The sequence below is a fragment of the Macaca thibetana genome, chromosome 4 (genome assembly GCF_024542745.1).
Source record: "Macaca thibetana thibetana isolate TM-01 chromosome 4, ASM2454274v1, whole genome shotgun sequence".
NCBI lineage: Eukaryota > Metazoa > Chordata > Mammalia > Primates > Cercopithecidae > Macaca > Macaca thibetana.
In genome coordinates, this window is record NC_065581.1 from 48,103,188 (window position 1) to 48,118,841 (window position 15,654).

Consider the following 15,654-nt stretch of genomic DNA (forward strand, 5'->3'; position numbering starts at 1 on the left):
AAACACACACACACACACACACATATATACAATCCGCCCATGGACTTCTGAACCTAAAGTAAACCTTTTTTTTAAAGCTCCCCCTCCACATAAAAAAAAATTAAAAAATTTAAAATGAAAAAAAAAGTGCTGCTGCCTGAGTCCTATCTCCTGTGATTCTGACATTGTTGGTTTTGTGTATGACCTGGGCATTGGGTCTCTCAAAGTGCTCCTGCTGATTTCAATGTGCAGTCAGAATTAAGACCCACTACTGTAGAATTTGCCCAAGATTGTCTGGTTCTGGAAATCTCTTTGGATCATCAGAATCTGTTTACTTCTCTCACATGGAAGTGGTATAATCTCCCATATTAGTGCTACCCTTTGCATGAAACTGAGGCATAATTGGCCTGTTTCAGGCTACCCAGTGTTATCTGACGACCAGGAGCATCCACATCACCCAGGAGCTTGTTAGAAATGCAGCCTCAGGCCAACTGCAGTGGCTCACGCCTGCAATCCCAGCACTTCGGGAGGCCGAGGTGGGCGAATCACGAGGTCAGGAGTTCGAGACCAGCCTAGCCAACATAGTGAAACCCTGTCTCTACTAAAAATACAAAAAAAAAAAAGTAGCCGGGCATGGTGGCTGGCACCTGTAGTCCCAGCTACTTGGGAGGCTGAGGCAGAATTGCTTGAACCTGGGAGGCAGAGGCTGCAGTGAGCCGAGATTGTGCCACTGCACTCCAGCCTAGGTGACAGAGTGAGACTCCACCTAAAAAAAAAAAAAAAAAAAAAAAGGAATGCAGCCTCAGCCCAGTCCCACAGACCAATTAAAACCCGATCTGCCTTTAAGATACCTAGGTGCTTCATTTGCATATTCAAGTTTAGGGAGCACAACATAGTGGCCTCAAATTCTGCATTCCTAACACAATGCTTCCTAGTGTTATGGATACTACCGGTCCTCATCCACAGTGGCAAGGATCTAAAGCACTTTCTCTAAGTGTGGGAAACTCATTCTGGAATTCACCACAAACCTGAATCGAATTCTCTCCGAAACTGCCTTTTTGACTGACGGCTTATTCCCAGGTGATTAGTTAAATGAAAGTTTGAGAACCACTGATGCAGGCCCAACTTTTTCCCAGAGCAGGAATCATTCTCTTATTTGAAAAGCAGCTCAGTCTAATTGCACTTAGCCTACATCAGCCTAGAGGAAAGTATATTACCCTCTGGAGAAAACTACATCATCCCTTCCTTAGCCCTTCAAATAACTGAAGCTCATCTTTCTCCTGCTGCCTGGTCTTCATTGTCAGGCTTAGATTTGCTGACAGTTGCTCCTGATTCTGTTTCTTACTCTTCTTGGTATCCCACTATATCCCCCTGACACACTGGAAACCTTTCACTTCAGCCATACTCCTCAAAGTAAGACAGCCCAAAGCTAGAGGAAAGCTCTGAAGCGAGCCACACAGTATAAAAATGACACTATCATCGGCTCTGATCAGAACTTTTTATTTTTTAATAATGCAGCTGGAGGTTGCATTCGTTTTAGAAAAGATATGTGTCATGTTAGTTCAATATTAAGCTTTCATTTAACCACATGTCCTATGTTCCTTCCCTATGGGTCATCAACTGATGTCACCTCATTCCAATACTTTCACAAGTACCGACTGAACTTGCATATAGGGCTTTACTTACAACCCAAATAAATTTCATCACTGTGATCTCTGCCCACTATTTCAGCCAATAAGGAATTTCTGGTCACTGGCCCTACATACACGGAACAGTCAGTCTTGGATACAGATAGTCAGAAGACATGGTTTCAAGTCTGATCTCTACAACTTTGCTATAGGTCTTAGACAAATTATTTGGCCTTTATAAGCCGGTTTTTTAATCTATGAAATGGACACAATAATAGTACCTATCCTATAGTTGTGAAGATTCAATAAAGTAATATAAAAATTACTTTGTAAAGTATAAACCTGTGTAAATGTGAGTTATTAATGAAAGCATCGCAAGATACAAGGTACAAATAATCCACAAACTTAACCGTAATAACAATTTGTTCATTCTTTGTGCTTTCTACCCCCACGTGAAATTAGTGGCAGTTCTGAAATCCTCTGAAATGCAAACTCTTGTCTCCTCCACTACCATCTGTGACCGATTCTAGTTTGCTTTCCTTCCTTACAGAGTTTCTGTCTTTTGTCGACAAAAGAAGGGGAAAGCCGGTGTAAGAACCAGTGTCATTAAATACCAGGATAGTTCTCTAGAAACCAACCATGTGGAAGCGGATGAAACCAGAAAAACCCTTTAATGTCGTTGACGTGGGTGTCCAAATGTTCAAGCAAGGCATCCACTTCCAGTTTCTCATGGGAAGAGGAACTTAAAATTGCTGAGGTTCTGGTTGTTGGAATTCTGTAGAGCCATGGTCCCCAAGAAAAGGGAGACACGCAATGAATACCAACGTGAGATCTCACCCTGCCTCAAGACCATGAGAGTCCTCTGAACTTATTCAGGAACAATGAGGTATCTACCCATTTCCTATAATAAGGACAGTCTCAAAAACTGAATTCTCAGATTTAACCCAAAAGACTAGGAAATGCTTGGTAGTTTTCACTGAAGTCTCTCCCTACGAAACTCCAGATACCTTTCCAAACACAAACCTTTGCAAATTTCCACGATTTACAGATTAGAATGGCTGAGGTTTTTAGAACACACATACTTTTGCAAAAGACTAATCAACACACAACTAGAGGAAATGTACAAAGCAAGAGATTTAACAATTAAATACACTCGGACTACTTAAGTAACAAACACCTAATGTTTATTAATAAATTAGTACACTTGAAGGCATTTTTCTGATATCGGTCCTTCACCACTACCCACGAACCCCGCCCACAAAAAGGGAGTCCACGCCACCTCTGCATTGGAATCTGGCAACTGAGCATTAGAAGGTACATTTGTAAATGGGAGCATAGTTGCAAATATATCAGACAAGGGTTCTTATAGCTGCAGCCATTTTTAATTAAAGTAATTGGTGAAGGAATCCCACCAAGACCAAGGCCTTGAGAGCAGATTGGACCTATTGACTATATGTATATAAAAAACAAGACATATGTTAAAGCAAAGCTGGGCAAACTCTCTATGGAAAGGGTGCCACTGGCACTGGATTTTGACTTTCCAAAGTGCAGCAATGTGTTCCAGAACAGCTCAATTCTTAAAAGGTGAAGTTCAAGTTCTTTGGTGGCCCAGTTGTCAAGCCACTTAAATAGCAAATCCTGATGGCTTCAGGATATCATTTCTCCAGCCCAGAGCATATTAGCATAAGAAGAGTACAAGTAATCAAGCATTCTACACAGTGTCCAGGTGAAAACCATACAATCAGCAACAGTGTGGTCAAGTTTCAGCCATGAATATGAACTATACAAGACGTATTTAAACGATAACTCAAAGTTGAATTGCATTACAGTAACTCAAATGGGGTCTTAAATTTTCTTAATCTTTAAGAAAATTTATAAAGGACAAATAATAATAAAAATAGTAATAATATTTGTTTTTAAAAAGTAGGTGTGAATGTTAAGAGACTTAAAGACTGCTTATAGGATTCACAAGATGCCATTATACTTTTAAGAAGTTAAGAGCCTCACAATCCAGTGTGTGGGAAAAGTCACACTGCATTTATGGTAAGTTAAGTAAATTTAAAGTGCACACAACAATCTTGAAAATACGTAAGAAGGCAAAATGGAGAAAATATGGAACTTAAAAAACTTTAGTGGTGGGTATTTCACAACAGTTACACCTTGCAAAGGCTTATAAACCAACTTCCCAGAAGAGTTATTTAAAAAAAGAGAGAGAAAGAAAGAACTCAAGCACTGGCCATATACTCTGTTAAACACACACACACACACCCCAAACAACAAAAATCAGAAACAGAAGAAAATAAAAAAAACCACCCTGCCACTAAATTCAGTAATTTCCAGAATGCAGTAACCCTATGTTCTACAGCAGGTCAGGAAGATGGCTATAAACAGAGTCCAGGAGGGTCTGGCTGGCTTCCTGGCTCTTGACTCCAATAATTTCGAATAGCCGGTCCAGTTTGTCCTCAGCCTGGGGAATCTCTTCAATCACCCGCAGCTCCTCAGGATTTAGAATATGGAGCATGTCATCAAAGATAGGCTGCAAGTCACAGGGGTCCAGGCGTACCTGCCGCAACACTGTGTCCTTCTTTTCTGCAGAGAAGAGAGGGAAGCAAAGACAGCTGTAAGGTGACTGTACTGGCAAGGCCTGGGGGAAGGAGAGGGGGTCCTGGAGAGAGATACATCTATTTCCTCCCCAGCCTATTATTATCCTTCCTCCATTACAGTGAGAGAGTGAGTGACCCTCTGGCACATTCGAAACAACACAAGAGTTTTTACTGGCATTGCACGTGTAAGATAGCAAACAAGATTTGCCTGATAGAGAGCAGCCAAGGTCTTGCTTGAATAGCTTGCTGAGGTATCGTTAATGTGACATTTGCTTAGACTTAACTAACTTCTAAATTATTTTGGAATTCAGAAGGTGAATGGTGAGATACTTAAAGAAACCAAAGAAACAAAAACACAAAACTAAAAAACTTTTACTACTTTCCCTAGCTGTAATGTGTTTACTAAACTAAGATATACATAGGCCCACGCCTTTTCCAAATGCTCAAAAATTCTAAGACAAAGTAGTCTACTTATCTGACTTTCCGATTACATTGTGATACTTTAGAACTAAACTGCTGAGAGAGTAAAAGCACATAAATAAGAAAATATTATTTCTTCTCAGGTCATACCTTACATTGGGATGAGGAACTATAACTTTTATTACTATCAAAAAGCACCTTTTGTAAAATATAATATATAACATAAATATAAACTAAAATATAAATATTTTATGTAAATGTAAAAGAGATTAATATAAATATATAAAGTATATAAATTATAAATATGTAAATAAAACATTTTATAAATACATAAAATATCAAATATAACCCTTTCACTAAAATATAACTGGAATTACCCAAAACTAGAAAATTTCTTTAAAAACTGTCATAGTGTATGCTAATTCCCTAATCGATACTAAAAATTAAAAGTTGCAAATTCTTTGCCAAAACTACCAATCCATAATGTTTAAAATATTGGTATTTGCAATGTAGTTTAACAAAGTGAATTTTGGGGTATTTTTAAAAGTCACTAAAACCTGTAGTTTTCTTTCTTTTTTTTTTTTTGAGACAAAGTTTTGCTCTTGTCACCCGGTCTGGAGTGCAGTGGCACGATCTCAGCTCACTGCAACCTCTGCCTCTCGGGTTCAAGTGATTCTTTTGCCTCAGCCTCCGAGTAGCTGGAACTGCAGCGGGCTAATTTTTCTTTTTTTTAGTAGAGATGGGGTTTCACCATGTTGGCCAGGCTGATCTCTAGCTTCTGGCCTCAAGCGATCCGCCAACCTCAGCTTCCCGAAGTGCTGGGATTACAGGCGTGAGCCACCGCACCCGGCTAGAACCACTTTATCAATGATGCTCAAGCTTGGACATTGTGCCTACCATCTGGATATGGTGCTAGCCAGAGCCTGGACTTATAAAGAGGCAAATGAGGCACTCGCCCCTGGTACAAAATTTAAGGTGGCACCACAAAACTCAGTAGTCAAGTTAAATTTCAACGAAATGGGTTTTTTTGGTTTAGGGGTTTTTTGTTTGTTTTTGAGACAGGGTCTTGCTCTGTTACCAGGTAACAGAGTGGCACAAACTCCTGGGCTCAAGGGATCCTCCTGCCTTAGCCTCTGGAGCTGCTGGGACAACAGGTTAATTTTTAATTTTTTGTAGAGACCACGTCTTGCTTTGTTGCCTAGGTTGGTCTCGAACTCCCGGTCTCAAGTGATTGGCCCACCTCGGCCTTCCAAAGTGCTGGGATTACAGGCATGAGCTGCTGCGCACGGCCTAAAACCTGTACTTCTGACTCTTCCGATAAGTTCAACTTTAAATCTTTGGACACAGCAAGCTTGGTAAATAATTTTCAAAAATCTTGCCAGACTACATTTTATCAGGCCTTCCCCGAAACACTCATTTGATAGCATCATGAGGCCAAAGGGTGGCCCATAGCTCTCCACCAGGCAGTGTGAGCTGTAAAGATTTCGGAGGCGTGTCTTCGCCAGCCAATGGCGAGGTTTTTCTCCGGCCAGCGTATCTTGAAGTTTTGGACTGGTCTTCCTGGGCAGGTAATTCAGATGACTCACCTCTCAACTACAACTGGACTGTGGAAGGGGAGGGACAAATCCCAGGGGCTCTTCGGAGGGTTTAAAGTGCGTGTGTGAGGTCTGCTGAGATGCCTGTACCTTTGGTAATAAAGGAACCGTTCCTGCTTAGCGCCGAGGAGCCGCTGGATGTAGAGTCACAGCGGAGAAGGGGCTCCGACTCATCCACGAAGAAGCCCTTGTTCTTGTCCTGGGGGGAAGGCTCCACCGTCAGGAGAGCGGAATTCTCAAGTTTCGCGTTGGGGCTGGGGATGGGGCTCGGGCTAAGCGGGCTGGGGCTCATCGGGAGAGCCAGTTTGTCAGTTTCCAGCTGTAGGAGGGAACATTTTTTTTTATTATATATAGACAAAAACAAAAACAAAAAAACAGTAAAATTAAAATCCCTCCTCAGAGGCTATTTTTTTCCCATTTAATATTTTATATATTCATCCTCCCATTTCAGTTGACCATAACTTATTTATATGATTACTAGACATACACACAGACTTTTAAACCCTTCAAAACTACAGTGAGGATATGCATGAGTACTAAAAACTGGGAGGCATATGAACCAAGCTATTATCTCAGGGGATTAGAAGGGAACATGGGTGTAAGGAGAAAGATCCCCAATTTAAAATATAATTTTGTAGAGCCGAAAGGAGTCTTAGATATAATTTAGTATTATGAGCTGAATGAATTATGCCCCTCCATGTTGAAGCCCTGACCCCCAGTACCTCAGAATGTGACTATTGGGAGAGAGGGCCTTTAAAGAGGTAATTGTGGTAAAATGAGGTCATTAGGGTTGGCTACACTCCAATATAACTGGTGCCTTTAATAAAAAGAAGAGATGAGGACACAAACGCACACAGAGGGAAGACACAGTGAAGACGTGGTGAGAAGTCAGCCATCTACAAGCCAAGAGAGAGACCTCAGAAGACAGCTTTCTAAGGTTCCAGAATTGTGAGAAGATCAATTTCTGTGGTTTAAGCCCTCAGTCTGCGATCCTTTGTTACCACAGTGCTCGCTGACTCTTACACTCAGCTTCACAGGGAATGAAACTGGGGCCTGGAGAAGTGAAGTGACTTTCTTAACTAAGGGCCACAGGGAAGTCACAGAACTAAAACTAGACCCCAGGTTTTCTGACTCCCATTTCAAATGCTCAGGAAAAAAACTGCTAAAATTAAGAATGAGAACAGGAGAAAATGAGAGGCGTCAGTGGCTGGGAGGAGAGAGTAATGACCGAAAGGACAGAACAGAGACTGTGAACATTGCATTCTGGAGTGGGGAGGTCAGAGAGACAATACCAAACATACAAGATGGTTTCAGATAAAGATGGTGAGCTTCACCACCACTCTGGCTGGTGGGTAGAGAATGGATTTTAGGGAGGCAAGAATCAAAGTAGGGAGAGCAGTTAGGACGCTCCTACAGTGGCTACATACAGTATGACTATGACTTGTACTGGGGGCGTGCAGTGGAGATAGTGGGGAGTGATAGGTGATGTGACCTCATTTTACCAGTGAAGTGACTGGGGCCCAAAGAGAGCACACAGCTATTGGGAGAAAGCAAGCAACTCAGGCCTGCTTCACATCTCTCTTTGGCCCTTTCATTTGAGAAAATACATCAGAACTCTGGCAGGCACTTGTGGCCTCTCCTAGTAATTGACTTTATCTTTTTATTGGCTCTTCCGACATGGATTAAAAATCCTGGGAGCCAGCTGGCCCGATCACCCAGAGCAGGGTTCAGGGAATGATGGGCACTCTCCCCAAGCTGTTAATCACCACTCAGAATCCTCAGCCCTTCACTCACACACTTCAAGTAAAATGTTTTCAAGCTCTTCGACGAAGATATTGATATTTCAGAGTATTACAAGGAATAGTTATATAAAGCACAAACCAAACACAACTGCTTCTTTTACAAATTTTAAGGCCTGAGAAATTCTTGCAACTGATTTCAGATTGTGAAAGACAACTGATGACTGACTGCACATGTCTAATGTTCCAACAGCGTTTTTCCTCTGAACCACCACCCACGCCCTGCTGCTGCTTCCAGTGCAAGTTTCAGACTTGGGAAACATGCATACCTAGCAGTCCCTTTCTGATCTACAGACAAATGTTATGTATACGCTTGTAAAATTTTAATTCCATTGACCCTGGCACGTGCCCCTCCTCCTTGAAAATGCACATGGCCATTTATGCCAACACACTTCATTTATGTTTTGTTTTGTTTTTTGTTTGTTTTGAGACAGAGTCTCGCTCTCATCCCCAGGCTGGAGTGCAGTGGCGCGATCTCAGCTCACTGCAAGCTCTGCCTCCTGGGTTCACGCCATTCTCCTGCCTCAGCATCCCCAGTAGCTGGGACTATAGGTGACTGCCACCACGCCTGGCTAAATTTTTTGTATTTTTAGTAGAGACAGGGTTTCACTGTGTTAGCCAGGATGGTCTCAATCTCCTGACCTCCAACACACTTTTTAAATTCATTCAGTTACACAAAGAACATTTGTCTACATTCTGGTTCTCGGGGACAATACATTGGAAGACATGGTCAGTCAACATAGTACACTGTTCTTGCTTAAAAAGGAAATTCCCACCCACAAATCACATGCCAACAAACCAAAAAGTCCACCCACCTATTTCCTAAATTCATTTGAAAACTTTAAATGTTTAATTTTCCCCCCAATTTTGCCAAAAGGTCCTATAGCAAAAATTAAGCGCACGATTTCCAACATAATTGGAAAGACAGAATGCTGAACTGATGCTCTCCTGTAATTAGCAATGAATCAGGTGAATATGAAAATGCCCCTACAAATGATACTAGCATCACAACAGAGCTCACAAGCATTGCTAAAGTCAGAGACCATTTAAAAATCATCTTTCTAGAAAATCTACTCAGTTACTAAGTATAAGTATCTCTTAATTTGTGCAACAGTAGCTGGTTGCATTCTGACTTCATCTAAAGTTGTTTTCATTTTTTCTCAAAAGAAAAAATAATGTTCACAGAAATTTCTTTCCTCGCTTTACCATAATATATACAATATCCATCAAAGCTGGTTTGCAGTACTGCTACTGTACTAAGCATTGTGTTACTTCTGCTTTCTAATCAGAGCACTGAGTCATCAGAATATGTGGAATAAATTAATTGCTTGTTTTATTAATTCTGAAAGTTCATGGTTCAGTATTCTGAGTTTAGAGCCAATGAAGAACACCTACAATAAGATTTAGATATTAAAGAGAAGACAAATACTCTAAACAAGAAAGCCGTATTTCCAGAGAAGAGGATCCTCTTATAAAAACTTTGAGCATAAACTTACCAAGATACTCATAAAATAAAATAATTTATATCCTAAGGTTCTTTGAGCTTTCCAAATTCTCTATAAAGATATATTAGGCTGGGCACGGTGACTCACGCCTGTAATCCCAGCACTTTGGGAGGCCGAGATGGGTGGATCACTTGAGGTCAGGAGTTCAAGACCAGCCTGGGCAACATGGTGAAACCTTGTCTCTACTAAAAATACAAAAATGAGCCAGGTGTGGTGGCGTGCGCCTGTAATCCCAACTACTTGGGAGTCTGAGGCAGGAGAATCACTTGAACTCGGGAGGTGGAGGTTGCAGTGAGCCAAGATCGTGCCACTGCATTCCAGCCTGGGTGACAGGGGGAGACTCTGTCTCAAAAAAGAAAGAAAGAAAAGAAAAAAGAAAAAAAGATATATTAACTTTTACAGCTAGAAAATCAATAAATGTTGTTTTTAAAAGCAGCCACCACCGATAAGTATATTTTCCTTCGGCTACCTTGAAAATGTTGTGACCGCAGCAGCTCTTATTTATGTGGGTAGCCAAGAAACAGGGTAGCAGGAAGATTATCAATGTGGCTGAGCTCCTCTCTATACTTCTGTGAAATGTTCATGGACTTGGCATTCATACCATGCCCCAACTTATTTCAATGAGGCAGATATTAAGAAAATGTGTCCTGTAAAGGCACTGTATCTGTCACTTTTTTGAAGCTCCTTTGGAGAAACTTGAAAACTATAGTTCTTTTTGCTTACTGCCGTGACGTAATCCTAACTTGGAAGACTCACATGAGAAATGAGGTGGGGACAGTAAAAAGACCAGAATGGTAGGGGGCATGGAGTGCTCCCAAAGCAGCCCAAAAGGGAACAATTCTATTTTGTGAACTTCAAGAACGTGGCATTTCTTTTGGCCAAACAAGTCCCAAATGTCCTTCTGATTAGTTTCCATGCAAACACACTTAGTCCTTCCAGATACTTATTAGTCCAAACTGATAAGGGAAGAAAGATAAATGGTTCAACTTACTCAAGGCTGAGTCACACCTAAAGCTCTGCTGCTGAACTAACAATTTTCCTTTCCAAGCATCTCTACCACTGAGTACAAGGAACCATCCAAACGGATTAGGTAAACAGACTACTGCTGGAAATCTGGGAATCTGAACATCTCTGGGCTACTGAGTTTGGTAGCAGTGTTTATGAGAATAATGATTTAACTTATATCTGGATTGTACCACAGTGAGCCATGACTGTCATCATTGCCCTTCCCCATTTCCAGCTGTGACCTTGCCAACCCTACATTCCCACACCAACCAGACTTCTAAAAAACTGAAGGACCCACTCTAGGTGCTCAACCAAATCAAAATTGGAAACTGAGGCTGGGTGCAGTGGCTTACACCTGTAATCCCAACACTTTGGGAGGCTGAATGGGCAGATCACTGTAGGTCAGGAGTCCAAGACCAGCCTGGCCAACATGGCGAAACCCTGTCTCTACTAAAACTACAAAAATTAGCCGAGTGTGGTGGCACATGCCTGTAATCCTAGCTACTCAGGAGGCTGAGGCAGGAGGATCACTTGAACCCGGGAGGCAGAGGTTGCAGTGAGGCAAGATCGTGCCACTGCACTCCAGCCTGGGCGACAGAGCAAGACTCCATCTCAAAAAAAAAAAGAAAAGAAAAGAAAAAAGAAAAAGAAATGGAAACTTTAGCTCAAAAATAATTCTCCACTTCTAATAACAAACTGAAAAATCACTTCCCTGTTGACTGGCCTTTCCTGAGATGACACACTGGTGAGGGTTGCAGTATTCCCCTAGGCCCTGGGGATGGCAGAGCCATGGATGGTAAAGGAAAATCCTTCCAAGTTTTATTCATGACAAGGGTGGTAGAGAAATGAAATAAGATTTCGAGGCAGCAAGATCTGGCAGCATTCCTGAGTAGACTCTGAGAGCAGGAATGGGCGAGAACTCCAGCCTCAGCTGCCACCTGTGTGGCATGCACTTCATGTTCCCCATAGTCAGCTCCTAAAAATCAAAGTCATGACAATCCTGGAAAAAGCATTGCAAGAAAAGAGAGACGACATAACACTACTAACTGTGTGGTGCTAGGAAAACCACTTCCCTCATCAGACCTGTGGTCTCATTTCTAACCTAAACAGGTTAGACCAGGTCACTTTTGTGTTCCTTCCATTCAAATTATGTCTTAGTTATTGCTGGTTTTACTGTTGCTACTTCATTCTCCTCATGCCCTAATCCCCCACTCCAATTCTCTTTCCCCTTCCAAGTTACCCCCAACTGAACTACCTACTCAACTAAAGTTTACCACAAAGTTATTTTCAATTACTACCCAATTACTATCTCCCTGTGGTTGCACAATCTGTTTTCATAAAACTAATTAATGACTTTGATGCAACAGTAACCCCCTGAAATGAAGTACTAATTACCTGGCATGGATGCTCTTTGCCAGCCTGCTAACATGGTTCAATTGAACCCCTTGGCTCCTGACACTACCCAGTTCAATAACACCAGGCCCCCTTTCCCTAATATAACCAGATATGCCTGATAGTCCCCAGCAGAAAGCTCCTTACAGTAAAGTCGCTGTTTTGATTTCCTTTTCCCTCCAGACCTCATTCAACACTTAGAAAGAAGGAAGAGTTCTATGTTACATTTGTGAAAATCTCTATCACTTTAATAATGGTTTTTAAAAGCCCTTTGCTAAATCTAACTGAAACTTATTGCTGTTCCACATGAGGTAACAAAAACAGACCCGAAGAAATAAGCCATTGCCGGTACTGTGCTAGGTGACTCAGCAGAAAGTATCTGTGATTCGTTTGCTGCTAAGGAAGTTGTATCAGCCCCATTTTATAGATGAGGAAACTGAGGCTCTACGAGGTAATAACTTGCCCCGAGCCATAGAAACAGGATTCAAGACCAGGTCTGTCCAGTTTCAAGGTTACCCTCTTTGCTGACAAGTCACTTCCCTGTCTGGACCCCACAGCATTTAGAGAGAATTGACAAAACCTGTAATCTGATCACAAGCAATCACATGACCACAAGGCATTGCCTGAGCCCCTCTGCCAGAGTGAAGGGGGTAGAGGTGAGATCTGTAAGTACCTGGGACTCAATGGCAGATTTACACTCCAGCTGGATGATTGCCCTGAGATAAATATGAAAAATTCTGTAAGTACCAGATACCTCAACTGTAGTCAATAACTTTGTTTTCTATTGAAAATATTTCAGATCCCAACAGACCAGTGGCTGGTTTAAAAAAAAAAAAAAAAAATTCAATTTCTACTAAAAGTTTATCTCAAAGGAATTCTAGTCACAAATAAATATAAAATTACAACTATTTAAGAATTATGATATTATCTCAAGCCCATTTCCCCTGCTTTCCCAGCTGTCCACACAATCAAAATCAAATTAGATTTCAAGACCTTCTATAGGCCTATATAGGCATATAAGATTGGGCTCTGTGAGGAAAAAAAGGCATATTTCCTTTGCCAGAAAAGTATTTCTTGATATCTGAATCTATGGGGTCTTTAGAGAAGAGGAATTCAGATAATAAGAAATGCTTTCTTATTCAAATCTATGTGGTTCCAGGATTTCAGATATAAATGAGGGTTCATATAATGAGGGTTACCAGCCTGATCACAAAACAATTTATCTGAATCTATTCAATTCCTAAGTTCCGACACTGTAGAATACTTGTATATAATGGTTTCTCCCTTAAAAAATAAAAACAAATACATCACCCTAAAAAGAAAAAGTTTCAAATGATGAGAGACAATGATTTTTAAAATTATTCTTCTGAGTGTGAATTCTTGTTCAATTCAATCCCGAGTAAGGGGTCTTCACAAGTAGAACCCAAATATACTCAAATATTTTGCAAACAAAAATCTTAAGAGGCAAATGGAAAAATGCTGATTTCTAAACGCTTGAAAGAAGGATTATCAGTTATAAGAAATTTAGGGAAAGTCTTCGAAACGGGAATATGGACTGGAAACGTATACATACATAGATAAAGCAAATATGCCAAAATGTGAATAATTATTGAATCTAGATGGTAGATTTATTATTTGTGGTAATGTGCTTCCAAATTTTCTTTGCTTTGTAAGGCTTCTCTTAAAACGTTATTTTAAAAAATTAAAGAGAAGGGCCAAGAGTTAAGTAACTTGAAGACAAAAATTCCCCAAACTTTTCCTGAGCTTCTGATCGTTGAGTTAAAACCTCTTGTTTTCTTTCCTTCTTTCTTCTTCTCCTGTGCAGCGCAGACTTTAGTGCATGAAGCAAGGAGGTGCTTCCACTGCAGAAGTAGGGAACAGCACCAACACTTAAATCTAAATTGTCCATTGCCAAGTGGACAGCGAGGGCCATCTGCTGTCTAGAGCTCCCTGGGATCACTGGATGTCATGGGATGGAAGAAGGAACAGGAGTACAACACCAAGATGTTCTGCTCAGCTTCCTTGGGAGCCCTTAAGCCAGGCCACAGAGATGCATAGGTGAGTGAACCTTAAGCTGGGAGCCAATGCAGAGCCTGCAGAACAAACTCACCCACCATCAAGGGAATCTAGGATTAACCTAGCCAAAAAAATGCCAAAACCACTGGGGAATTAGTTTTAAAAACTCCCACTCACCCTAGATCTGTTCAAGCACAAAATAATGAAAAGGTTTTGTTTCAACTGCAACCTTACTTAAGGCATATGAAGTTAGCCTAGGTTAGCTGGTCACGGTGGGTTTCTTGCTTAAATACCCCAAACTCAAATCGAGGTAGTTGGCTATAATTGTCTGTATCTACCTTGTCTTAGAATTCTCATTCTAAGAGTTAATTTCAAAATTGAGCTCCGACATCTATAAATCCACCCCCATTTAAGTCAAAGTGTCAATAGCCAATCCTTGCCCTAAGCAAGAGAGCTGTGCCTTTCCTGTATGTACAGGAGAAAAGTCACAACGAATAGTGCTGCACAAAGCTGCCAAAGCTGGTAAGAACCAGCTGGCTCCAGAGGAAGGGAAAAGCGGGGAGGGCCCCCCTCCAACCGCCCCGCTGCCGGCGTGGGTGTCTGCAAGCTGTCCAGGCTGCTGACATCAACGGTAATGGTGCTGCAGCCCTGAGCTGACTCACTGACTAGCTTTCTCAAAAAGAGGAAGTGAGGACAGTGAATAAGTGGGTTCTCTTGATTCAGAGCTGGAGCCCACTCACGTTAGAATATGTTGCCAAGCCTTCTGAGAGCTCAGCACCATCAGAACATGAGGAGATCATGCTCTGTTGGAAATTCCTTACGTTTCCCTAAACTTCTATTGGAAAATCTTTCCCACAAAAAAAGCCTTTCGATAATCCTATCCATGAGAAAAAGTTTCACAAACCTTTTTAAAGCTTGCCATAAGACACTGTGGAGGATGGAAAGAAATTTCAAAGGAAACTCAAGACCTTGAAGTAAGAAGGCTTAAGTTCATCTTTATGATTCAGGCTTTTTGAACTCAACAAATCTGATTAAATTAGCATTGCATACTAAGTCCATTAATTAGATTCATGCCATTAGAATTACAATGCATATGGTCTACAAGTCTAAGTTACCTTTGACTTTAACCTCTGACTTCCAAGTCTCGGCAACTCAGTGTCCCTCCATGGTGGTAACTACTGTTACCAAGTCACAATATACTCGTCCAGAGATAGTCTATACTTATACCAACAAATAAATACATATATTCTCCACCCCCCTTATTTTTTAAAACAGTTTTTAACATCTATGTATATACTGTGTGTGTATATATATTTGCAATATGGTGGCACAATGTACATACTGTTTTTTGTTTTGTTTTGTTTTTGTATGTCTCCCAGGCTGGAGTGCAGTGGTGCAATCTCAGCTCACTGCAGCCTCCACATCCCGTATTCAATTGATTTTCGTGCCTCAGCCTCCTGAGTAGCTGGGATTACAGGCACGCGCCACCAGGCCCAGATAATTTTTGTATTTTTAGTAGAGATGGGGTTTCACCATGTTGGCCAGGCTGTTCTCGAACTCCTGACTTCAAGTGATCCACCCACCTTGGCCTCCCAAAGTGCTGGGATTACAGGTGTGAGCCACTGTGCCCCATCCTACATATTACTCTTCACCTTGCCTTTTCTCGCTTAACCCTTCTTGAGGTTAGCACATGAAGAGCTGACTCACTTCTT

The 15,654-nt window shown here is 41.3% G+C and overlaps 1 protein-coding gene across 1 annotated transcript in view; it reads right to left on the reverse strand.

Moving 5' to 3' along the window:
- Nucleotides 1-2,774: 2,774 nt before the first annotated feature.
- The window catches only part of TNFRSF21 (TNF receptor superfamily member 21), a 73,511-nt gene continuing 60,631 nt past the window's right edge, over nt 2,775-15,654 (reverse strand). The window contains exons 5-6 of the mRNA XM_050787481.1: nt 6,316-6,544; nt 2,775-4,196 (exon numbers count right to left, since the gene is read on the reverse strand). Of these exons, the coding sequence (XP_050643438.1) occupies nt 3,967-4,196; nt 6,316-6,544 (459 nt within the window). The 3' untranslated portion in view covers nt 2,775-3,966. The remainder of the gene's footprint in view (nt 4,197-6,315; nt 6,545-15,654) is intronic.